Genomic DNA, 26812 nt, shown 5'->3' with positions numbered 1-26812 from the left:
ACTAGGTCTAAAATCAAAAAGACTCAACTTTCTGCATTCAAATCTGGCCTCAGACACTTAACCTTAAGTCATTTAACCTGCTTGTCTCAGTTTCCCCATCTGTAAAACAGTTGGAGAAGAAAATGGCAAGGCACTTCAGTAACTTTACCAAGAAAACTCCAAATAGGATCATGAAGAGTAAGACATTGTTATTCAACAACAAAATAACAACAATAAAACTAGACTACTTATAGAGAAGGGAAACCCAAATTATAAACCATTTCATAAAGAAATAGTCTTTATTTTCAAGTATACTCAATATCACAAAGTAATAGCTGACAAATTAGTGTCCTCCCAGTGTCCTCTTTTAAAATGAGCACAGTCTTTGTATGCAGAGTGTCCCCCAAAGGCTCAAAAAATTGTACTCTTAAGTAAGCTTAAACACTACCCAGACAGTCTTGTACACACCATTGTAATGTGCTCAGTAAAGTCATTTTTCAACCTAGTAGAGTGATGGGAAATTCTCTGTGAAATCTGAATTCATTCTGTTCCACTATCTGTTAATGTGCCCACTTGTCAATAGGTTGGTTTGTCAAAAGTGTTCTGTGGTGATTCTTCAGTGATGTTCTGTCTTCTCCCCATTTAAACTGAAAGGTTCCTGCAGGATCGACCTGTCATTCATTTATTCATTCATGCATGCATGCATTCGTGCTTTCCACAAACATTTCTACTGAGTGCCTACTAATTATGAGACCCTAGAGGCATGAAAAGATAAATAAGACACAGTCTTTGCTCTTATTGAGTCCGCGGTCTAAGAAGGGAAAAATTATCTATAGAGTGTCTACTATGCACAAGGCAATGTGCTGGGATTTTTCCTCAATAGCTTACTTTTCTAAATACACATAAAGATCATTTTCAACATTTATTTCTGTAAGATTTTGTGTTCCAAATTTTTCCTCTCTCCTTCCCTTACCTCTCCTCACTTCCCCAAGATAGCAAGCAATCCCATATAGATTAAACATGTACAATCCTTCTAAACATATTTCCATATTTGTCATATTGTGTAAGAAAAATCAGATCAAAAAGGGAAAAAACACAAGAAAGAAAAAGCAAGCAAAAAAAGTGAAAATACTATGCCTTTGATCTGCTTTCAGTCTCCATAGTTCTATCTCTGGATGCCGATGCTATTTTCTGTCCCAAGTCTATTGGAATTGCCCTGATCACTGCATTGCTGAGAAGAGCTAAGTCTATCACAATCAATCATCACATAATCTTGATGTTACTGTGTACAGTGTTCTCTTGGTTGTGCTCATTTCATTCAGCATCAGTTCATGTAAGTCTTTCTAGGCTTTTCTGAAATCAGTCTACTCATCATTTAATATAGAACGATAATATTCCATTACATTCATATACCATAACTTTTTCAGTTATTCCCCAACTGATGGGCAGCCACTCAATTTCCAATTCCTTGCCACTACAAAAAGAATAGCTAAGTCTTTTTAAAACATTTGATCCTTACAACCTACCTGAGATATGCTATTATTATCCCCATTTAACAGTTTAGGAAACTGAGGCAGATGGCAGTTAAATGATTTGCCCAAAGTAAGTATCTGAGGCTGGATTTGAACTCAGGTCTTCCTGCCTCCCAGTCTTTATCCACTGAGCCAGTTATCTACCTCTAATAAATAACTTTAAACATATATAAAAAATGTAATGCAATAATATTTGTTAAGCACTTTGCAACCCTGAAAACAAAAAATTGTAGGTTTGCAAAGTCTTAACTAAATAATAAGTAGAGTATAGTGAAATATTAAATTGAAAATGTAAGGCAGAATTAATTGGTGGAGTCTTGAATTTCAGACTCAGTAATTTGAACTTAATTAATTTCATATACAATGGGGAACCCATGAAGGTTTTTGAGAAAGGTAAGTAACAAAGTTCCCAAAAGATTTCATCAGCCTGGGTCCTCAACAGACATTTATCAAGCACCTGATAACAAGCAAGATGTCAAGACTCCACCATTCTTCTTCCCCAACCCTAAGTTACCTAAGTTTGCAACTTCAGAGTCATCTTCAACTCTCCTCTGTCCCTCACCCCATAAATCTAAATCATTTGCCAAGTCTTGTTGATTCTGCCTCCAAATTCTCTCATATCTACCCCCTTCTTTCCATTTAAATGATCAATACCCTAGTTCAGAGTTTCTCATCATCTCTCTCTTGGACTACTGTGGTAACTTCTTTACTTGGTCTCCCTGGCTCTATTCTCCACCCTCTTTTTCCAATTCATCCCTCCACTAAGTTGCTAAAATGATATTCTTAAAATACAGAATGAACGTCTCATTCCATTGTTCAGTTATCTCCAGTGGCTATTTATTATCTTTAGGATCAAATACAAACTTCAGTTTGACCTTCAGTTTGACCAACAGGATGATTTCGGAAAGGCCTGGAGAGACTTACATGAACTGATGCTGAGTGAAATGAGCAGAACCAGGAGATCATTATATACTGCAACAACAATACTATATGAGGATCAATTCTGATGGACATGTCTCTCTTTAACAATGAGAGCATCCAAATCAGTTCCAATTGATCTGTAATGAAGAGAACCAGCTACATCCAGAGAAAGAACACTGGGAAATGAGTATGGGCCACAACATAATATTTCTACTCTTTCTGTTATTGTTTGCTTGCATTTTTATTTTTTTCTTCTCAGGTTATTTTTACCTTCTTTCTAAATCTGATCTTGTGCAACAAGATAATTGTATAAATATGTGTACATATATTGTATTTAACTTATACTTTAACATATTTAACATGTATGGGACTACCTGCCATCTAGGGGTGGGGGTGAGGGGAAGGAGGGGAAAAGTTGGAACAGAAGGTTTTGCAAGGGTCAATGTTGAAAAATTACCCATGCATATGTTTTGTATATAAAAAGCTATAATAAAAAAATAAAATTTAAAAAAAGCAAACTATGAAATAGAGACTCATGGTTTTATATTGATTCTCTTTTTGTGTTGGGTTATGTACATGGAATTTTATGAGGGGTTTTATCTATTTTAATTAATTTCAAAATGAATAATTTTTAAAGAAAAAGAATGTAATGTTTGATTTATATGGGATTGCTTGCTGATTTGTCCATGCCCTCAAACAAAAAGCTCATAATCCATTAGGAAAGACAAGTATATTAACAAGGTTTATTCAAAGTAAATGAAAAGTAGAGAGAAAGTAATCTTAAAGGCAAAGGGAGTGGAAAGAATTTGAGAATTTTAGTGAAGAGAGGAAATTACTGACTTTACTCCAGAATGAGTTTGACATGAAAGGAGGGTCTTGAAATGTTCCTGCCTTGACTTCCCTGTCCTAAGGGATTGAGACTCTACAATTAGAAATAACCCAGCTAGATGACAGAGACAGAAGCAGACAGATGACAGGCCAATAAATGCATTTATTGAGGGATGAGAAGAATGGTACCTACCTCCCTCCATTGCTTGTTCTCCATTCCTTGAGTGTACATCACACACACTGGGGGGAAAGAAAAACACAAGGATTAGAGACATAGACAAGAAGTTGAAGAAGGAAGAACTGAGGTGAGGAGGAAGGCATTCAGCAGGGAGAGAGAACCTTACAGGTTTTTTTGTTGTTCACCTCGTGACCTCATTTGGGGTTTTCTTGGCAAAGATACTGGAGTGGTTTATCTTCCTTCTCCAGCTCATTTTACAGCTACATTTTACAGAGGAAACTGAGGCAAAGAGGGTTAAGTGAATTATCCAGAATCACAAAGCTAGGAAAAGTCCAAAGTCAGATTATGAATTCAGGACAGTACTCTAACCACTGTACCACCTAACTGCCCTCGTGGAAGAAACAATATGCAAATAACTATGTGTGAGCAAGATATAGAGAGAACAAAGTAGAGATAATCAACTCAGGGAAGGCATTAGCATCAAGGGATATTGAAAAAAGTTTCTTGCATAGGGGACAAGCCAATGAAAATCCTCAGAACTGAGAGAGAATAGGAAGGCTAAGCCCAGAATATCTGTGGGTCTCCATCCCAGTAGAGGGTTCACTGATGTCAAAGTGGAAATTATATTTAAGATCATTTAACCCAATCCCTTCATTTTACATGGTAAGAAAATGAGTCCCAAAGAATATTTTGCAAAAAAAATCCACAAAGCTACTAATTGGCAGAGCTGGGATTTGAATGTGGGCCTTTTTATTCCAAATCTAATGTTCCTTTGACTCTATCACATTGTTTTTTACCTGGCTAATTTGGCTTCTATTTTCACCTCCATTGGCTTGGGCCAAGGTAGGTCTAGTGATGAATCAAATAGACACATTTTAACTCTTCCTCCTCCCATTACACCATAAACTATTCAAGAATAGGGACTAGGTTTCTTCTTCAGCTTTGTATTCCCAGAGTCAGGCTTATAGTCAATGTTTAATAAATGTTTGTTATAATTGAATTATGTCAATCTGCAAGGCCTAAACTAGGTCTGAGGAATTGATGTGAGGGAGAGGGAAGAAGATTCAGATGATTATGAAAAAGGGGGAGAAGTTGAAAGGGGGAGATTTTGGCACAAATTTGACGGGGAATCCTGGAATCAGATAATGCTAGCGAGGGTGGAGAGTGAATGCACTTTGGAGACAGAAAGTCCAATAAGAAGAAGAATTTGAGAAGACTCAGAGCTGAACATTCTGAAGAAGGGAGGGACTGCCGAAGAGCTTTTATGTAATTATCTTATTCAATTCTCAAAATTACTTTGTGAGGAGGTAAGATGGGATGGGGGAAGGGGAAAGCGAGAGAGCGAGCCTTATTACTTATTCTCTTTTACAGAGAAGGAGACTGAGGGTAACTCTATGTTACCATAGAGGTAACATGGATCAAGATCACACAACTAGTTAGCAATAGCACCAGAATCAAAAAACAGATCTCCTTATACCTGGTTCAGAAGTGTTTTCATTTCACCACTTCATGGGCCTTTTATTACATTAGTCCACTGTTATATTTCCTTTAGCTTCAGTTTTCTCTCCTAAAAGAGGAAGGGGCTGGCCTGGATTTCCTCCAGTCCCTATCAACTTCGAGCAACGTCTAATGTTCTGTGATAAGTAATAAAGGCAGTTGGACATAGTGAACAGGATACTGGATTTAGAGTCTAGAATGAATGGGATAAAAAGGAACAAATATTTCTTACTAGGTGCTTTACAAATATCTCATTTGATTCTAGAAATAATCCTTCAATATTCCCACTTTACAGATAAGGAAATTGAGGCAGATTTAGCTCAGAGTCACACAGCTAATTCAAATGTGAGACCACATTTGAAATCATGACTTATAAGATCTGAGTTCAAATTTCACACAAGACTAAGACACAAGCTATAATTACCTTGGTCAAATTACTTCCATTTTATAGGCCTCAGCTGCCTCTGTAAAATGAGGGGGCTAAATTAAATGGCCTATCCTTACCAGTTCTAAATCTATTAAACTATATTAGACAAAATGAAAATTCATACTATGTTAACTACTACTGTTCCCACTTGCCTTACCATAGACTTAAAATGTTCAGAAGACCCCAAAATTCAGGACAAGGAAACAGGGAGTCAGGGAAGATGGACACAAAGAGTTACATGCTCTTCTGGGACTCTGAAGGAAATGGGGTATCCGCTACCAAATTAGTAAAGTCTGGTGAGTTTTTACATGATTTTTTTCAAGGGAGATATGTGGCACAACAGATAAAGTCTGAAGTAAGAAGACTCATCTTCCTGAATTCAAATGTGGTTTCATACATTTATTAGCTGGAAGAACCTGGGCAAGTCACTTAACTTTGCCTCAGTTTCCTCATTTATAAAATGAACTGGAGAAGGAAATGGCAGACCTTTTCAGTATCTTTGCCAAGAAAACCACAAATGAGATCACAGAGTGGGCACAACTGAACAACCCAAATATTTGAGTTTAGCAGGAACTAAGAAAGAAGATCCTGGACCAAGGGACTAGTGCTAATTCATGCTAATAAAAGAAGAGAAGACTCTCGGTTGCTAGTTGATATTTAAACATCTCACCCTTTAGAACAGGGTCTTGTTCTAGTAGATTAATTTATCTTCCCTATCTGGAATATCTGAAGCTATCAAGGTTAATACCTCCATCCCTTACTACTACCCTTTTAGGGAGGGGAGAGGGAAGATCTTTTGATCCTGTCCTAGGAGACAGGAGTAGGAGGTTTAAACCCCCAGGGGAATAGGATAAAATGGGATGATATTCTCCACTGATTCTCTACCTTTATATTTAGGATTATTATACAAAGGAGGAAGGTCAACCAGAGTCCAGAAGTCCACCCATCCACCAAGGCAATATCTATGAAATAGCAAACAGTATCCCAGAACAGTATAGGGACTTACATGGGTCTGACTTGGAGAACATGTCTTTATCCAAGAGATTCCTGAAAGAAAAGGAAAAGAAAAGACTATTACCAACAAAGACAAGAGAGAAGTCCCAGCAAAAGAACGGAGTTTAGAGAAGGAGAGCCCCGATTTACAAAAGGTAACTTGGTAAATCAAAAGTTCCTTGGGTCTCGGATAAGCCTCAGGTAAGACTACAGAATCAGTCAAGGTTTCTCCTCAAAACAAGCCCCTGACCCCATTTCTGATGAGCCTTCCCTTTCCTTTTAAATATTTTAAGCACACCACCCACAGACACACATATACACACAGCACACACACACACACACACACACACACATATATATATATACATGAACATTAGATATTTTGTGCTTTCATTTGGATCCTGCTTTCTCCTTTATGTGATGACCAACCCTGGTCAGCTTCATGTCTCAGCCCTTTCTAGACATTCCTGCCTCTTGTTTACTCCTCTTTCGCAATCCATTCAGTAGGGATTTATTCCATTTAAAATAACTGTAAAGCTAGGTGGCACAGAGGATAGAGCCCTGGACCTGGAGTCAAGAGGGCCTGAGTTCAAATCCAGCCTATTACTTACTAGTTTTATGATCCTGGACAAGTCACTTAACCTCAATTGTCTCTCCTCCCCCCCCCCCAAAAAAAAGTAAAATATCTGTAGACAATTAAAAATACTTGGGAGTCTACCTGACAGGACAAATCCAGGAATTATGTGAACACAATTACAAAACATCTTTCACACAAATAAAATCAGATTTAAACAACTGGGAAACTAATCTATTGCTCGGAGGAAGGGGAGGAGGAGGAGGGGGAGGAGAAGGTAGAGGAGGAGGAAGAGGAAGGGAAGAAGGAGGAAGAAGAATTTATTAAGTGACTACTATTCAGGCACTGTGTTAGTCAGTGAAGACACAAAGACAAAACAAAACAAACTTTGCCTTCAAGGACCTTATATTCTATTGGGGAAAGGGTGGTATAAAAGGATGAGTTAAAACAAAATAATTGGAGCAGAGAGAGAATCCCAAAACAACAAAAATAAAGGAAATGGGAAGATATATGTAGAGCTTTTATTAGCCTGTTCAAATGGTAACTGGAAATGTATCATACAGTCTGGAACAAATGTACATGAGGAAGAATGAGGCAAATAAGTTTGAAAAAGTAAGTTAGACCCAACCAACATGTCCTTTGTCCGTCCCATTGTCTTAAGGCTCTATCGGATGATAGCTAATCTATGCTGGTTAGAGACAGGAGTCTAGAGTAGCATGCTCTCTGAGAAGTCCAGCTGAACACTTCAACAACACTGAGCAACTTCCCAATGACTTTCTCCAGAAAGGAAAGGAAAGAAAAAATTCCCCCAATGAAATGAATAAAACAAAATTGTGAAAAGAGATAGGGAAGATTTTTTATCCCTGGTCTCAGACAAAAGTGCCTACTATATATATTGGCTGTGAGATCCAAGACAAGTCCTTTGATCTCTCAATACCACAGACAACTCTCTAAAATAATAAATTGCAGAGAAGGTACAGATTTGTATTGTTAAAAAAATAAAGTTTCCTCATCCAGAAATTCTCTGTATCAAGGGTAGTCCTTATCTCTCTCTCTAAGTGTCAGAGTGCTTGTGGACACAGAGAAAAAAGTGAAATAGCCCCACAAAGTACTGCTAGAGGGAATGCTTCAAACACTCTATCAGTGCAAGCTGACATTTTCGTTGGAATATATAGTCTAATAGAGTTGCCTAGATTGAGGAGTGAAATAAATCCATGATCACACAGTCAATAGGTAAAAAGATTTTTGCTTTGTAATTATGCTTTTGCTAGTATAAAAATATTGGTCTTAGGAAAGCCCAGAAAGAGGAAATTGTAGGGGAGATTATTTATTATATTGTTTGGGGAAAAAAAGATTACTCTTTTTAAATTCAACTTTCTATGATTAAAGATTATCTACACCCAGAATGTCACCTGACTCTAATAACTCAGGAATGCTGTGGATAGCTACAAGGTATTTGGGGTTCTCCCAGGTCCTAGATTCCCCACCTATCCTTTGCTTTTGAAGATCAATTATATCATGGGATAATGTCTTAACTTGCAAATAAAGTAGATTTAAGTGAGGCAGAGTTGCAAAAAGTTTCCCAATCATCATCAGCCACACTCTTCCAGAGTCATTAAAGTCCAGTGGCAAGACAAAAATTAAAATGACTGGTGATGGCCAGGGATGAAGTGGATAACTTTGATGTGTTTGATGTATGACCAAGCTCTAGGTACTCTACAGAGCCTGCTTTCAGCTGCTTTCATGACCACTGGAACAAATTGTTCTCCTCTGACAATTCCAATGGGGGAAGTCTTAATATGCTTGGGGATAAACTTCCCCTAATTCATTGGCAGGCTTAAGGTCCACTGGTTATCCTCAACCTGGTTTAGCCCATTTGCTGAGACAGTTTTACCAGGGTGTGATTGCTGTGTCTGCTACATCTTCTTGGAGCCACAGGTAAGAATTGGGTCACATCCATTTTATGTGCAAAAATGTTTGTGGCAACCCTTTTCATAGTGGCAAGAAATTGGAAACTGAGTGGATGCCATCAGCTGGAGAATGGCTGAATAAATTGTGGTGTATGGAATGTTATTGTTGTATAAGAAATGACCAGCAGGATGATTTTAGAAAAACCTGGAGAGAATTACATGAACTGATGCTAAATGAAATGAGCAGAACCAGGAGATCATTGCATTTTCACTCTTTTTGTTGACTTGCATTTTGTTTTCTTTCTCATTTTTTCCTGTTTGATCTGATTTTTCTTCTGCAGCAAGATAATTGTATCAATATGTGTGCATATATTGGATTTAGCATATATTTCTATCATGTTTAACATATATTGGACTACATGCCATCTAGGGGAGGGGTAAAAGAAGGGGAGGGAAAGTTGGAACACAAGGTTTTGCAAGGGTTAATGTTGAAAAATTATCCATGCATATGTTTTGAAAATAAAAAGCTTCAATTAAAAAAAAAAGAATTGGGTCACAGGTGGACACCAAAAATGGATAAATAACCCTGAAAAGAACTTGACAAAATCTCATAGCAGAGGTGCAAGTTATCCTTGAACATATTGTTGTTTTATGTTACCATGCCCATGCCTTGTTACGGGCTAAGCTTCTATTTTGGTTTCACCCAAATTTTATTGAAAAGTTTTCCAAATTTCACAGTTACTCATATCTATTTCAATCCACCTTGCTTTCATGTTCCCCTCAACAACAGTGCATAATTGTGTACATGTAGTTCATGTTCAGGTGTCTAAATCCTATATAATATAAACCTTCTAGAACCTGAACAAAAGAGAGCCACAATTCCTTTCTGACTCCCTCTCTTCTATCAAATGACTTCCAAAACTATTTCAGATTTGGGGGTTCATTCTCAAGAATAACACTAGCTTGAAGACAAGCTTCTATATACACTTTATCATTATGCCTTAAGAAATGATGGATTCCCAGACTTCTATAATAGGTTTGGAGTTCAGGTTTGCCAGTGTCTCATCCATACATGAATTTTTAATATTAATTCAGTATTTTAGGTTTATGTTGATGGAGTTAGTCCTTTTAAAAATGCACTATTAAATAAAGACCTAGTAATGTATGTACTAGATATTGTGCTAGGCAATGGAGGTATAAAGTCCAAAATTAAATAGTCCTTGCAGTGTAATATGTTACATACAAATATGCCAACTAAATATCAAGTAATTTCAAGAGGGAACATGAAAAGCAACACTGTAAGGATAATTGAATATGAAAGACTTAGCTACTTCAATCAAAACAATGTCTCTAGACAGTTTCAAAGGAATTGTGATGAAAAATATTATTCACATCCAGAGAGAGAACTAATAAACTGAATGCAGATTTAAGCATAAAAAAAGAAAAGAAAAAAAATTATGTATTCCAAGAAATTTGGGAGGACTCTTATGAACCAATGCAGAATGAATTAAATCATATGAACAATTTTTACAATGAACATGTAAAGGAAACCATCTTTGAAAGATTTAGGAATTCTAATCAATGCAGTGACTAATCGTAACTTCAGAAGACCAATAATACAAAATGAAACTTAAGTTTTTCAGAAATAGATAATAATTGAATTTTTTTTGCTTGACTAGACTTTTTTGTTACAAGAAATGTTTTCTATTTGAGAGGAGGGAAATTTGTGGGAGAGAGATGAGCAGTATAATGATACAAAAAAAGGAAGGAAAAAATTATTAATGAAACATTAATTACCCTGAAAAAAATCAGAATTTCAGAAGGACATACCAACAGGCATGCCGGTTTTGCTATTCTCATAAAATACTTAAAACTGTATTAACTATATTACTATTAATAGCTGTTACTGAGTAATATAAGTAAAACTATATTACAAGTAATATAGTTAAAACCATATGATGAGTAATACAGTTAATACAGGAAAATTTGTACTACCAATTCATTTAAAATCCTCTTTTTCCATTTTTCTGTATATTGAAATGTTCATTTTATTGATATTTGGTTAATTTCATAATACAAGATGTATGTTGAAAAGCCAGAACTACAAAAATAAAATAGAAAAGAAAAGAAAATAGGAGAAAAAAGAAAAATGTAATTTTTTTAAAAAGCATCAGTAAAACATTCTCAAAAAGAAAAAGACTGTGGTCAAGAAGGCCAATTAAAAGACTATTATGATAGACTAGGAGAGAGGAAATGAGAGCCTGCACTGAAGAAGTAGAACAGAAAAGAAAGGAGAGACTGAATACAAGTTTCAGTCAGAATCAATAGGATTGGTAACTGCTGGGATGTCAGAGAGAAGGGAGAGGGGAAGAGTCAACAAGAAGATGGGAGACAGTGAATAATGGCACCCTTGACAGATATAGTGAAATCTAAAAGAAAATAAGCTTGATTTTGGACACATTGAGTTTGAGAAGCTTTTGGGACATGCCATTGGAAATGTCAGAATGAAATTCAGTGCAGAAATTGGTGCTAAAAAATATAGATTTTATTTTAAAATATAGAAAATATAGGGGCAGCTAGGTGGCATGTTGGATAAAGCACTGGCCCTGGAGTCAGGAGGATATGAGTTCAAATCCAAGCTCAGACACTTGACACATACAAGCTGTATGAACCTGGGCAAGTCACTTAACCCCAATTGCCTCACCCAAAAAAAGTGGGGGAAAGACTTGTGCCTGCACAGAGATGATAACTAAAGCTATGGGAGCAGATGAAATTTGCTAAGAGATCAGAGGAGAGGATCCAGGCACCTATACACCAAGACACAGGAAAATGAAGCTATATGGAAGGTAGAGAAAAACTCACAGACAGGCAAAGGACCATGTCTCAGTAGCCAATGGCAAAATGACCACTGGAAAAGAAGATTTGGTCAGGTTTATCAAACAAGACAAAGACTGAGAAGAGACCATTGAGTAGAGGTAAACTGATGTAGTGGAATAAGTCCTGGATTTGAGTCAAAGGATCTAGGTTCAAATTGCCTAAGTGATCTTGGATGAATCATTTACCACATTCTAGGTCTCAGTTTGCCCATTTGCAAGGTAATTAGATTCAATGGTTTCTAAATTATGTGATTCTGTGATTTAACAATTAGGAGGCTATGGGGATCTTAAAGAAAGTAATTTCAGTTAAGATAGAGCTCAAATGCGGCGATTGAGGAGTGAGTGGGTGGTAAAGAAGTGAAGGCAGCTAGTATAGATTATATTTTTCTAGAAATTTAGCAGTGAAAGTATTTTTCCTGCCTTTTTATTCTTTGTCATAAGGGATTGCTCTCTGGGGGGAAGGGAAAGACAGAGAGGGAGAGGGAGAGGGAGAGGGAGAGAGGAGAAAGGAGAGAGGAAGAGAGGGGGAGAGAAAAAGAAGGAGACAAAGAGAGATGGGGAGAGAGAGGAGAGGAAAAGGAGAGAAGAATGAGAGAAGAGGAAAGGAGAGAAGAGAAGGAAAGAGAGAGGAAGGGAGGAAAGAAGAGAGGAGGAGAGAGAAGGAAGGACAGAGGGAGGGAAGGGAGAGGAAGAGAGGAAAAGAGAAAGGAGACAAAGAAAGGGGAAGAGAGAGAGAGGAGAGGGGAGAAGAGGAGAGAGAGGAGGAGAAGAGAGGAGAAGAAGAGAGAAAGAAGAAGGGAAGAGAAAGGAGAGAAGAGAACAGGTCAAAAGAGAAGAGGGGAGAGGAGGGAGAAAAGAGGGAGGGAAGGGAGAGGAAGAGAAAAGGAGAGACAAAGAAGAAAACAAAGAGAGAGGGGAAGAGAGGAAAGGAAAGGAGAGGCAAGGGAGAGAGAGGAGAAAGAGAGGGAGAGGGAGAAAGGAGGGAGGGAAGGGGAGAGAAAAGAAAAGAGGAAGGAAAGGATATGGGAGGAAAGAAGGGAGAGAGAGGAGGGGAGGGAGAGAAAAAAGAGAGGGAAAGGGAGGGAGGGAAGGAGAGAGAGGAACAGAGAAAAAAGAAAAGAGGGAGGGAAAGGAAGGGAGAGAGAAGGAATGAGGGAGATGAGCAAAGGAAGAAAGGGTAATAGAGAAGAGGGGAGAAGAGATTGGGAAAGAGAGGGAACATATTAGGAAATGTAGGTGATGTAAAAGAAAGATATATATATATATATATAAATTATTTTTAAAATAAGTCTATTGCCTCTTCTGTATGACAGCCCAATCTCAGAGTGGGTGACAGTTTGTGGAAATGCATGGAAGCAAGAGATGTAGTATGAGAGAAAGAGACAGAGAGAATCCGTAGGGGGAAAGAAAATCCAAAGAAGTTCCCAGAAGGAGGAAGCAGGAGATAGGTGCTGACCCAGAAAAGGAGATTGAGAAGGAATAATCCAACAGGAAGAAGAAAAAGCAAGAAAGCAGAGAGTGTTTATTTTAGGGATGTGCAGGATATGATGACCAGTTTTCAACAGGTCAAAAGCTACTCAAAAGTCAAGCAGTACAATAACCAAGAAAAGGCCATCTGATTTCAAAGTTAAGAGATTTCTGGCTCCCTTGGGAAAAAAACAGTTTTATTCAAGTGTTGGGATTGAAAAGATAATCACGAGGGTTTCAGAAGTGAGTGGGTGATAAGGAAATGAAGGTAATCAGGAGGCAGATGACTCCAGGAATTTATTAATAAAAATAGTAACCAGCATTTCTATAGTGCTTTAAGGTTTGCAAACCACCTTACTAATATCCCATTTTAACCACGCAACAGCCATTAAAGGTGGGTACTAGTGTTATCCTCATTTTACAGATAAAGAAACTGAGGCTGGTGGAGGTTAAATGAGTCATTAATAAGTGTCAGAGGCCACATTTAAATTTGGTTCTTCCTAACTCCAGAACCAATATTCTATCCACTTCACCTAGCTGTCTAATCTGGCAATGAATGGGAGCTGAATCATAGGATGATAGCTTGAGAATGACAGGGTTGAATGAAGAGTAAATATGGGATAGTTCTGAACAGGTTTGTAGGCATGGGGAAAGGATCTGTAGATAGCAAGATATTGAAAATGAGAAAGATGGGAAAGGAATGATTTCAGGAGTGGGAGGAGAAAGAAGGTCTGAAGTCAGGTATTGAAATCACAGGAGTATCAGCAAAGTAGGACAGATGGGACACAGTCAAACTTGGTGTCAGGAAGCATGATATGATACATGTTTGACTATGGACACGGCCTTCACCCCTCCAATCCTCAGTTTCCTCATTTTTAAAATGGGAATCATAATACTTGTACTGCTCACATCACAGGGTTAATTTAAGAAAATGTCTTTGTCAACTTTAAAATGTGATGTAAATATGAGTTATTAATGCCATGGAAGAGTGCATAGAAAAATCAATAAATAACAGAAGAGAGGGAGAGAATGGTGTAATTGCACTAAGCTCATTCAAGATGCCCTCCATAACTAGGAAAGTTGATTGAACTTTCATAAAGTATGAAAAACCTAAGAATCTCTCTCATGGCTCTTCCACAGACTCATCAGGTAATCTTGGAAGAAATCATTTGATCTTTCAGTGCCTCAGTTTCTCCCTCCCTGACATCAGAGAAAAGGGTACTTGCCCTCTACCTTCTCTCTCAGGGAGTGGGGATAGATGAGGTAGCAGTTAGAAATGCTTTCTCTTCAGAATTGCTTCTGGAGAGCTCAAAGGGCATTTTTTTTCCCAGGAAAAATTATTTTTTCCAAAAGAAAGAAAAACCCTTAAGCTCTCAACACAAAAGCCCAGAGCTTTGTCTCTTTTATTCCATAAATCAAGGCCAGGCAGGCAGAGCAGAGGTGCCAGCAGCCAGAGGCCCTTCTCCCTAGAGTGCTTGAAAGACAAATGCACAAGGAATTCACTTCCAACTCAGGGCAGCCAAAAAAATCACTATTCCACCAGAGCAGCAAGGTTATAAGGCTTTGGGATGAGGGGAAAGAGGGAGAAAAGGAAGAGGGAAAAGAGAAGGGGATAGAGAGGAGAGGGAGTGGGAGACAGAGACAGAGAGAGAGAAAGAGAGAGACAGAGACAGAGACAAAGACAGAGACAGAGACATACATAGAGACAAAGAGACAGGAGCAGAGGTAGAAACAGAAAGAGACAGAGACAGAGAAAGCAGAAGCAGAAGGCGGGAGGGAGAAAAAGAGGGAGAGGGAGAGAGAAGAAAATAGGGAGGGAGGGAAGGAGAGAAAAGGAAGGAAGGAAGGAGGGAAGAGAAGAGAAAAGAAGAGGGAGAGGAGAGAATAAGAGAAGAGAGGAGAGGAGAAAGAGCAGAGATGGCAACAGTGAGACGGACAGAGAAACAGAGAGGAGAAGAGAGAAGGGAGAGAGAAAGAGACAGAGACAGATAGAAAGAGGTAGGGACGGAGAAAGAGAGAGATATGGAGAGGAGAGGAGAAGAGAGGAAGGGAGAGGAGAGAAGAGAAGGGAAGAGGAGAGAAAGGGAGAGGGAGAGATGCAAGAAAAAGATGAGACAGAGAAAGAGAAAGACAGAGACAGAGAGACAGAAAAAGAAAAGTCAGAGGCAGAGACAGAGAGAGATTCAGAGACTGTTGGGCAGTTATTTTAGAAGAGATCTGGCAATTAAAATAGTGCAAGTTGGGCAGTCTTTGTTGTACTAGGCAAGACAGCTTCAGCCTGCCCTCAGGTAGCACCAGTCTGCTAGGATAGACACAGTCCCTGTCTTAGTGGAACCATTAGTCTGATGAATAGAAGCTCTGAAAACCTTAAAGTGCAAATGTAAGTTGTCACGATAATCACCATTAGGTCCATGCAGGTGGGGAACTCCTGGTAAGGAAACTCTTAGTACAAGTATAAAACAGCATCTTCTCTGCCATTTATAGTCTTAGAAAGTTGCCTGGGAGCCTGAGAGGTAAAGTGCCCAGGGTCATACAACCAGTGAATGTCAAAGGTGGGCTTGAACCTAGGTCTTTCTGCCTCTGAATCTGGCTCTCCATTCACTACACCATGCTGCATTTTCCTAATACTAATTATTATTGTTACGATCAGGTATAGCACCTTTCTGTCCTCCAACAACTCCCAGGGAAATGGGGGAGAGAAACAGCGCCCATGCAAGCTCCCCATGAGATTGGAGGGGTTCTCCATAGGGCAGGGCAGTGACTCTCACAATGTGGTTAGTCCAGGGACCCCCAGAAGTGCCCAAGAGTCTTTCAGGGAATCCTGGAGGTCAAAACCATTTCTCTTAATACTAGTACATTTTACACAAATTAATATCAATAGATCTAACTCACATAAACAAAAGCTCTTTGGGGTCCTCAATAATTTTTAAGAGTGCAAAAAGATCCTGAGACCAAAAAGTAGTGGATACCGGACTGGGCTTCAGAATTAGGAATGACCTGAGGTTAAATCTCACTTCAGACATTTACTAGCTATAAGACTTTAAGCAAGGCTCTTCCCTACTACAGACCTCAGTTTCCTTATCTATAAAATTAGAGGGGTGGGCTTTGATGGCCTCTAAGTTCCCTTCTGGTGCTAAATCTGAGACTATGTAGAGAAGTTCTCAATTCTAACGAATGTCTTAGAGTTCTTCAAATGTTAATAAATGTAAGTATATATAAATATGTACACACAAATATATATGCATATATATTATACATATGTGTGTATATTGTTGTTGCTCAGTTGTATCTGACTCTTTATGACCACATTTTAGGGTTTTCTTAGCAGAGATAATGGCATGGTTTGCCATTTCCTTCTCTAGCTCATTTTATAGATGAGGAAACTAAGCTGAACAGGGTGAAGAGACTTGCCCAGGATCCCAGAAGTGTCTGAGGCTGGATTTGAACTCAGAAGATGAGTCTTTTTGACTCCAAGTCCACCTCTCTATGCACTATGGCACTACCTAGCTGCCTCATGTATGTCTCTATGTGTATATGTGTGCATGTACATACACATGCCATACACACATATCCACACAGCGGAGTAGCCTGGAGTCAAGGAGATGTGAGTTTAAATCCAGCTTCAGATACTTACTAGCTGTGTGACCCTGGCAAGTCATTTTACCCTGTTTGCCTCAGTTCCTTCTTCTATAAAATTAGCTGGAAAAGAAAATTGCAAACCACTCCACTATCTCCTCCAAGTAAACCCCAAAAGGGGTCATAAAGCATCAGAGATAATCGAAAAAACAACTACATGTGTATACACACATATACACATATGCTCCTTAATATGTGCTATACATACATAGGATACGTACATAAAATGACATACAATTTACACAATATGTTTCATATATAATATTTACATACATATTAGACATAATGTGATATATAATCAATACCCCATAATACGTATCTCTCATATTGTCTCGTCTATTAGAATGTAAGCTCCCGTGAGGGTAGTATATGACACAGAAAAATGGATTAATAAATGCTCTTTAACTGACTGATTGATCCTCACCATTTTTTTTATTAAGCAGGAAACTCTGTCCTTGCCCCTGGAGATTCAACAGGCTAAAGGTAACAACCTACGCACACGCGCATTATGTCTAACTTAATCGGGCTTCCAACAGTCACAGGCAGACCTGAGCTATGGTTCTGTAGAGTCTCTTTCCCATCTGGCCTCATTGGGCAACTCAGTGGAAAAGAAAGTTGGGAAAGGAGCCTCACCCTCCCCTCCCCAGTTGCATCACTGTGTGCTCTCATCTCCCACAAAGGAAATATCCCTAGGATGTATTTCATGGTCCGCCGAAGTTGATCACTTAGCACGCTGCTTGGCTGCCGTCCGAGGTGCTCAGCAAACATTTGTCGGCAGATTTATAATTAAGGCCAGTTTCTCTGTATTCTGATTCTCCTGGGTCTAGCCCTTCCTGTTGCACATGCTTAGCGCAGCTGAATGCCTTGCCCACCTGAGGGACTCTAAATAATCCTTGATGGGATAATAATTATAATCATAAACAAGATCCGCAAATTGCTTCACATGCTACCATTATCGCCACTGAACCTCATAACGGTATCAACATCCCCATTTCCCAGACAAGTAAATTGAGGCTGAAGGAAATTAAGAGACGTAACTGTAGTGCCAATCAATAAGTGTCTGAGTTGGATGTTGAACCTAGATTAAATATATTTGGTTTGAGTCTAGCATTATAGGAATGAAAGTTTAAGGTAGGAGGAGACATCTATTAGGGTTCCATGTGATACAGTGGAAAGAAGCCTGGATTTTTGAGTCCGAGGACCTGAGTTCAAATTCTACTTTAGGTAAGGGCATTTTCTGACTCTGGGTCTCAGGTCCTTCATCTATAAAATAGGGAAATGGACAACATGGCCTCATGATCTCTGAGGCAGTAGAGGATAGTGGAAAGAGGCCCAGGATGTAAGATTCATGAGACAGAATGACAGAATTTGAGAGGTGGAAGCATTTGTAAAAGGAATTCCTACTGTAATACACCAGATTTCTAGTTCCAGTTCCATCAGTTAAAATTTGTGTGTGACCACCTGTCAGATTGGCTAAGATGACAGGAAAAAATAATGATGATTGTTGGAGGGGATGTGGGAAAACTGGGACATTGATTCATTGTTGGTGGAGTTGTGAACGAATCCAACCATTTTGGAGAGTAGTTTGGAACTATGCTCAAAAAGTTATCAAACTGTGCATACCCTTTGATCCAGCAGTGTTACTACTGGGATTATATCCCAAAGAGATTATAAAGAAGGGAAAGGGACCTGTATGTGCACGAATGTTTGTGGCAGCCCTTTTTGTAGTGGCTAGAAACTGGAAACTGAATGGATGTCCATCAGTTGGAGAATGGCTGAATAAATTGTGGTATATGAAAATTATGGAATATTACTGTTCTGTAAGAAATGACCAACAGGATGATTTCAGAAAGGCCTGGAGAGACTTACACGAACTGATGCTAAGTGAAATGAGCAGGACCAGGAGATCATTATATACTTCAACAACAATACTAGATGATGACCAGTCCTGATAGATCAGGCCATCCTCAGCAACGAGATCAACCAAATCATTTCTAATGGAGCAGTAATGAACTGAACTAGCTATACCCAGAAAAAGAACTCTGGGAGATGACTAAAAACCATTACATTGAATTCCCAGTCCCTATATTTATGCACACCTGCATCTTTGATTTCCTTCACAAGCTAATTGTACAATAATTCAGAGTCTGATTCTTTTTGTACAGCAAAATAATGTTTTGGTCATGTATACTTATTGTGTATCTAAGTTATATTTTAATATATTTAACATCTACTGGTCATCCTGCCATTTAGGGGAGGGGGTGGGGGGGGGTAAGAGGTGAAAAATTGGAACAAGAGGTTTGGCAATTGTTAATGCTGTAAAGTTACCCATGTATATATCCTGTAAATTAAAGGCTATTAAATTAAAAAAAAAAAATTTGTGTGTGACCTAGGACAGGACATTTCCCTCCTCTAGGACTGTTTTGTTATCTGTAAAATGGGGAGAATGGAATAAATTCCTTCAAGTTCTAAGCTTTACAATCTAAGGTTCAGAGTGGGAGGACAGGATGTATATGTGTGGAAAATCTAATAGAGAGCCTGAAAACATTCTAATTGTGTAAAACTTCAGCATAAGTGACACAGTGGAAACAGAAAAACACATCTTCCTGAATTCATATTCTGTCTCAAACACTTACTAGCCATATGACCCTGAAAAGGTTATTTTATCCTGTTTGCCTCAGTTTCCTCACCTGTAAAATGAGCTGGAGAAGGAAATGACAAACCATTTCAGTATCTCTGCCAAGAAAATGAAGTCACAGAGAAGCAGCTATGAGTGAAAAACAACTCACCAACAACAAAATAGGATGACAAGTCCCCTTTACTGAAAGCTTAAAGTAAATCAATAGAAGTGCTAGAGTGAATTCCAAAGCTAGCTCTTTCTCCTCATCACAGAGATTAGGACCTGTCTCTCATTGAAAGGGATGATGAGTCCCCAAACCTCCAAAGGTTTATTGGATATTTCCAATTCAATGTCTCACAGACATTTTTAATACAACATGTCTGAAAGAGATATCACTATCTTTGCTCTCAAACCCACCCTTATATGAAGGAATGGCTAGAATTTTGTTTTCTGAGACAAAAAAAATCTGTATTTATATTTTGCTTCAAAAACCTATTAACTGTAGGACCCTGGGCAAGTAACCTCTATTATTCCTCAGTTTTTTCATATGTAAAAAGAAGATATTAATAACAAATCACAGGGTTGTTATGTGGATCAGTGGGATAGGGCAAAGCACTTTGCAAACCTAAAAATGTGATTACTATTTTCACCCCGCATCCAAATTTTCCTATTTTTATCAAAGGCATCAAATTTTTCCAGTAATTAAAGTTCATAATCTCAGTGTCATCTTCAACTCTTCCCTCACCCTCACCCCATATTCCATCAGTTTCTAAGTCTTGTCAAATCCACCTACACAAAATTTCTCACATCTATTTCCCTCTATCCATTCACCCAGCAACCATCCTAACTCAAGTTCCCGTCACCTCTTACCTGGACTATTGCCCTAGTTGGTCTTCTGGCCTCAGATCTGCCTTTGTTCTCACAGATCCCAAAGTAATATTCCTGAAACATACGGCTGGCAATGTTACCCTCTCACCTCTGGGCAATTACAGATTCTTCTATTTGGCACCTAAAGCTTTGCATAATCTGAGATCTGCCTTATTACACATTCATTACTTCACACACTTAATACTCTAAGCAAACACACAATGTTCATTTCCCATCCCCTTACCTTTGCCCCAGGCAGTCACTCTCTCATCTCCACCTTTTAGAATCCCTAGCTTCATTCAGGATTCAGCTCAAATGCCGCCTGGTTTTCCATTTGTTAGTGTTTCCTACCCCATTGCTTTGAGTATATTTTACATATATGTTATATGTAATATGTAAAATACATATGTAATATGTAACATTACATATTCTATATTCTATATCCCCATAGAATATAAACCCCTTGAGGGCAAGAACTTTTTCATCATTGTTTCTCTCTCTCCAGAACCTCAGACAGGACTTGGAATATAGTAGGCACCTAATAAATATTGTTTAGTCACTTGGTTAAAGAAGATTACAGCAAGAACATTGATAAGGGAAAAAATTCTGGTGAAAATACCAGAACCTAGCCCAGAGCTTGAAATATAGTAGACACCTAATAATTGCTATTTAGTCAGTTGGTTAAAGAAGATTATAATAAGAACATAGATAAGGAAATAAATTCTAGTAGTAGTAGTAGTAGAAGTCACAAAATCTAGCACAGGGCTTGGAATACAATAGGCGCCTAATAAATGCTATTTAGTCATTGGCTAAAGAAGATTACAGCAAGAGCATAGGTAAGGAAATAAATTCCAGTAGAAATATCAGAAACATTTGCTCACCCCTCATGCCAGCTTTGATGATACAGAAAATAAAGAAAGCTTCTTCCCAATAATAACAATGAGTCACACTCATTGTTAATAAAGTTATGCTTTACAAAGCACTCTCTTCACCATGGCTCTGTGAATTAGGTAGTTGTCAGTGTTGTTCTTTTTTTTTCCAAATGAGAAAACTGAGGCCCAGGGAAATTAAAGAATTTACTCTTAATCACACAGAGTAAGAATTCAAAACCAGATCACCAGATCCTTTTTTTCTACTATATCCTACATTACCAAAATAAAGCAAACACATCCAGATACCATTTCAGTTAATGATTTTTTTAACTGAGGTCAAAGTTCTGAGAATTTGCAAGCCCAGGTAACCATTATACAATTTGTGAACAATTATACTTTTTATATTTAGGGAAGTCCACCCAGAAAGATCTAAGCCTCAGGTAACCAACAATTAAGAAAATCTGTCTGATTTCTACCCCACCTCCATCCTGTACCACATCCCTAGTATGTTCTTATATCCAATGAGAAAAAATTCCAAATTGCTCCAATATGTGGGAATTACAAGAAGACAAATTTTGTCAGTGACAAGTTCTATGTGAAAATTGATCTCTTATCCAAATATCATACCTCCTCCAGCATCTAAAACATAATCCATCTTTTATACAGCTTCCAAAAAAATCTTCCTAAAGCATGTCAGACTTTGTTACTTTTCTGCTTAAGAAATTTCAATGGCTCTCTGGTGCATCTAGCTAAATACAAACGTCTCAGCTCAGCATTTTTAAAGTCCTTCACAATCAAACTCTGGACTACTCTTCTAGGCTTACTACACATTATTCCCCTTCACTTTCTCTACATTTCAGCCCAACTAGCCACTCCATGTTCCCAGAATTTGGCACTCCATCTTCTGCTTTAAGGGCCTTGCATAGGCTATTCTACCACTTCTGGCTTACATTTGCTTTTCACTTCCACATCTTGAAATCTCTAGCTTCCTTCAAAGTTCTCATGTAGCAACTCCTTCAGGGAATTTTTAGGCTGACTCTCCTGCATGGTACAGCATGCTTACATGCTGTATTCCCTTAGTAAAATGTTATCATTGTGAGGGTAAGTACCTAGGACAGCGTTTCCCACACAATAGTCACTTGCTAATTGGATGGTATAGGAAATGTCTGTTGAACAAATGAGTGAAAGGAGAATTTTCTTATTACAGTTGTTGGCCATCCACCCAGAGTAAAGTGACAAGACTAGGGAATTGGAAATTGTCTGGAATCTGTCACATGAAAGCAATTAAAGAACCAGGGGTTTTCGATTTTCAGTTAAGAGAAGAAAAGACTTAAAAGTTTGGGAGGAGAATGGGGAGGGGAGGGTAGAGACAACAACAATCTTTAAAAGCAAAGAACTATCATGTGAATGAGCTTGACCTCAGAGGGCCAAAATAGGACAAATGAGTAGATGGTACAAGGCCAACAGTTTTCAGATTTAAGGAATTTTCTAATAATAAAAGTTCCCCAATAACAAGTAGCATTTATATAGCACCTACTATGTACCAGGGCATATGGATAGCCTAGTGAATAGAGTTCCAGATCTGGAGTCAGGAGAATTTAAGTTCAAATAGATCCTCAAACACTTATTAGCTGTGTGAGACTGGACAAATCACTTCACCCTCAGTTTCCTCATTTGTAAAATGAATTCAAGAAGGAAATATCAAACCACTCCAGGATCTTTCCAAGAAAACCCCAAAAGAGGTGATGAAAAGTCAGACATAACTGGAAAATTACTAAACAACAACATTGGGGCCAGACCCCATCACTCTTGGATGTCCATAGACCAGGTTATTTTGACCCTCTGAATTTTCTCCATAACATCCCAACCTTTGTAAAACACAGATTTTACCTGTAATCTAAAAAGATCAATGAGAATGCTCAACTTTTTACTGGTTGTCCCATCACTCAAAAGATAACCCTGCCTTCTTTGGCTGGGCCTGGCAATTAATGACTTGTGCATCCAAGATAGCATACTGCCTGTCAGATCCCATTCCCTGCCAGGGAGATTCCAGTTAGTGCCCTCCCACCCTCCATAAAACCCTCTTAGTAACACTACCCTCCTCCCGAGTGCTTTGTCCCCAAACAATTAGTCTTGCTTCCAACCTCTCCTCCCAGTCCATCTCCCTAGCTCTCAACAAGAAATAGAAGAATGTAATGTCACATAGAAAAGGTGGCCCACTACTGCCTTAGGTTATGGAGGCAGATAGAGAATTCTTCCCAGGCTAGGTGTCTGCTTGGATATTTTCCTCTCCTTTGCCTCAGAGTTCTTTGGGCTCCTCCCCCTCTCTCTCAGGTTGCTCATCTCAAAGATGCATGCTTAGGCAAACAGCTTAAGACTATCTGTGAAGGCAGGAGAAAGAGGCCAACAAGCCTACACGAATGGGGAGAAGGCAAACTGTTTCTGTATTGTAATCCTAAGGGCCAGCCTGCCCAAAAATTTCCTTCCTGAGCCCTAGTGCTAGAAACTACAACTATTTATATTAATATAATTATATACAGGAGCTTTACAGTTGACAACTAACTCTCCATCAAGGTATATAAAGCACTTTGTAAACCTTAAAGCTCTTTCTGTGTATGTCAGTTAAGACTTAAGTTAGAAAAGACATGGGGAAGAGGGGAAACAAATGTAGCTTTCTTCAAGTTTATAAAGGGCTAACAAGTGAAGGAGGCAGTAAGGTGGCATGGTGAATAGTGCACTGGCTTAGAATCGGGAACACTAATCTTCCTGAGTTCAAATCTGGCTTTGGACACTTCCTAGTTATATGACCCTGAAAAAGTCACTTTCCCCTACTTGGCTCAGTTTCCTTATCTATAAAATGAATTGGAGAAGGAAAGAAAAACTACTCCAGTATCTTTGCCAAGAAACCCAAAATGGGTTCACAAAGGAATACACAATTGAAAATAATTAAACAGCCACAAGTCGAAGGAAGGATAAAATTGGTTTTGTTTAGTCCTACAGAGCAGAGCTAAGAATAATGGGTGGGAATTCCAGAGGCAAATAGGCTAGAAGTAATGGAGATTTTTAAAAGTTTTAACAATTAGAGATGTATAAAAAGAGAGAAGGAGAAGAGGAAACATTTGTTAAATAACCAGTGGTGCCAAGAACTGTGCTAAGTAAGTACTTTATAAATAATAGCTCAGAAGTGGAATAGACCATCAACAGAGACAATAAATTCCCCATTCCCAGAAGTCTAAAAGCAGAGGCTAGATGTGACCATTTGATGGGGATATTGTGAAAGGGGTTTCTACTGGAGAAGAAGTGGGTTTAAATTGTATCTGTTGGATGTTATTGTTGCTGTTCAGTTGTGTTCACCTCTTTATGATCCCATTTGGGATTTTCTTGGCAGACTACTGGAGTGATTTGCTGTTTCTTTCTCCAAATTATGAGGAAACTTCTCCAGATGAGAAAATTGAGGAAAACAGGGTAAAGTGACTTACTCAGGGTCATACAACTAGTAAATACCTGAGGCTGGATTTGAACTCAAGATGATGAGTCTTCTTCCTAACTCCAGGCCTGGTGCTCCATTCACTATGCCTCTCCACTGCTCAAATGGCATCTGTAGTCCTTTCCAATCTGACCAGGGGGCCAATGTTCTCTCCTCTCTACAACACTGCCTCTCATTAGAACAATTCACACTTCTGTAGGGCTCTAAAGTTGACCCATCACAACTTTACGAGGGAGGTAGGGCAGCCATTATCAACCCTGAGATTTTGGTTAAGTAACTGCCCTATCAGCATACTGAGATCCAGTTTTGTGTCTTTGTACTGCAAGTCCAATGCTCTTTCAATGAGACTGTGCCATATTACTTCATATACTATGGTTACTGTTGTTTGTGTCTTATTCTCCTACCCAACTACAGGCTCTGGGAAAGAAGAGACTTTGTATCTCTCTGTGTGTCTAGGATTCCGTCCACATTTGTACTGTGGTATCTAATTCTTTGTGATCCTATGGACTATAATGTCCATGGGGTTTTCTTTAGAGTAGTTAGCCATTTCCTTATCTATTGGATTAAGACAAACAGAGGTTAAATAACTAGTAAGTGTTTGATGTCATATTTGAACTCAGGTTTTTCTGACTCCAGTCTCAATGCTATATCCATTGAGCTACCTATATGGTGGTTCATCAATAATTAATGTATGTTTATTGAATTGGGCCTCAGAAATGACCCTGCCTTTTCCCTACTGCTAGGTTCTCCTCATTTAACACAGATCTATAGAAATAGGTAGGGTCAAGCCTCTTCCTTTCCTCCTTTTCATTTCAAACTTTTCATTTCAGAGGTGGAAGACTATGGATAAAAAATGTTGCATACACTATTAGATATTCAATATGCAGTTTTACTAAACTGCCTTTTTTCTTTCTCATTTAATTGGGGGGAAAAGGGTTGCCTCATCATGTAGGAGAGGGAAAGTGATACATATCTGAAAATGAATGGAATGAAAAAATTCAAAAAGTTTTAAATAATAAAAAAATTAAAAACAAACAAAGGGAACAAGCGACCTCATGTACCTTTTGGTTATGGCTGGTTATGACTATAAGTAAGCAGATCCAGGCAGAGCCTGTAAAGTATGGTAAGAAATAGTATGGTGTAGGAGAAGGGATTCAGGATTTGGAATGAGAGGACCTGAATTCAAATCCTCACTCTGCCATTTGTTTCATGTAGTCCCCTTAAGCAAGTAATTTTACTTTCCAGGCCGCACAGTAAAATGAAGGGTTTGAACTCAATAATTTCTAAAGTCCTTCCAGTCCTGAGTCTATGATACTATGAGCTTATGAAATGAACTTAGCTACTGAATAAGAAATCATGGGTCAGTAGAAAGATCAAGGAATCTGAAGTCAGAGGACCTGAGTTCAAATTCCAGTTCTGATATTGATTTTAAACAAGTCATTTTTCTTCCCTAGGCATTAGGGTTTTTCCCATTTATTTGATTTTTTTATTTCCCAGTTACATATATAACAATTTTAACATTTGTTTTTAAAACTTCTGAGTTCCAGATTCTCTCCCTTCCTCTCTCCCCACCCTCTCCCTCATTGGGAAGACAAATGTGAAATTATGCAAAATATTTCCATAAAAGTCATGTTGCAAAAGAAAACATAGATTTCTACCTCCCACCCCCCAAAAAACCCTCGAGAAAAATAAAATTTTTTAAAAGTCTAAATATCAGTTTCTCTTTGCTAATCTCAAAGGTCTCTTCTAGCTCTAAATCTTGTGCCCAGATTTTCTATGATTACGATTATCTTCTTGAAAACATTTTGTTCCCACTCTGGAAAAGCTTTCCCTACCTCTAAACCCTAGCACTGAGGGCAGCTGCTACCTCCCTCAAATCTCTGTCCTTATCTTCTCTCCTCTCTTCATCAGGACTGTTATCTCTCTTGCATTCCCAACCTATCAACCTGGTGTCACAGATGATGCTCTAGAGTAGAAAACACACCCAGACACACCCAGACACACACACACACACACACACACACACACACACACTCCTTATGGTATTGTTTTCTGCTCTATGAGTACCATGGAGGCTCTGCTCCTCCAAGAGTATTTCCCAGCATTTCCTGCCCTACTCTCCATTCCTTCTTCCCCATCTTACTTTAA

The 26812-nt window shown here is 38.5% G+C and overlaps 1 protein-coding gene across 3 annotated transcripts in view; it reads right to left on the bottom strand.

The window, feature by feature from the left end:
* The window catches only part of CPNE5 (copine 5), a 188706-nt gene that overhangs the window by 157748 nt on the left and 4146 nt on the right, over positions 1-26812 (bottom strand). For all 3 annotated transcript variants that reach the window (XM_031964965.1, XM_031964966.1, XM_031964967.1), the window contains exons 2-3: positions 6369-6409; positions 3454-3500 (exon numbers count right to left, since the gene is read on the bottom strand). In XM_031964965.1, coding sequence (XP_031820825.1) covers positions 3454-3500; positions 6369-6409 — 88 coding nt within the window. The remainder of the gene's footprint in view (positions 1-3453; positions 3501-6368; positions 6410-26812) is intronic.

The sequence above is a fragment of the Sarcophilus harrisii genome, chromosome 4 (genome assembly GCF_902635505.1).
Source record: "Sarcophilus harrisii chromosome 4, mSarHar1.11, whole genome shotgun sequence".
Taxonomy (NCBI): Eukaryota; Metazoa; Chordata; class Mammalia; order Dasyuromorphia; family Dasyuridae; genus Sarcophilus; species Sarcophilus harrisii.
The sequence above is the reverse complement of the archived record's forward strand: the minus strand, read 5'-3'. Positions and strand labels throughout refer to the sequence as shown.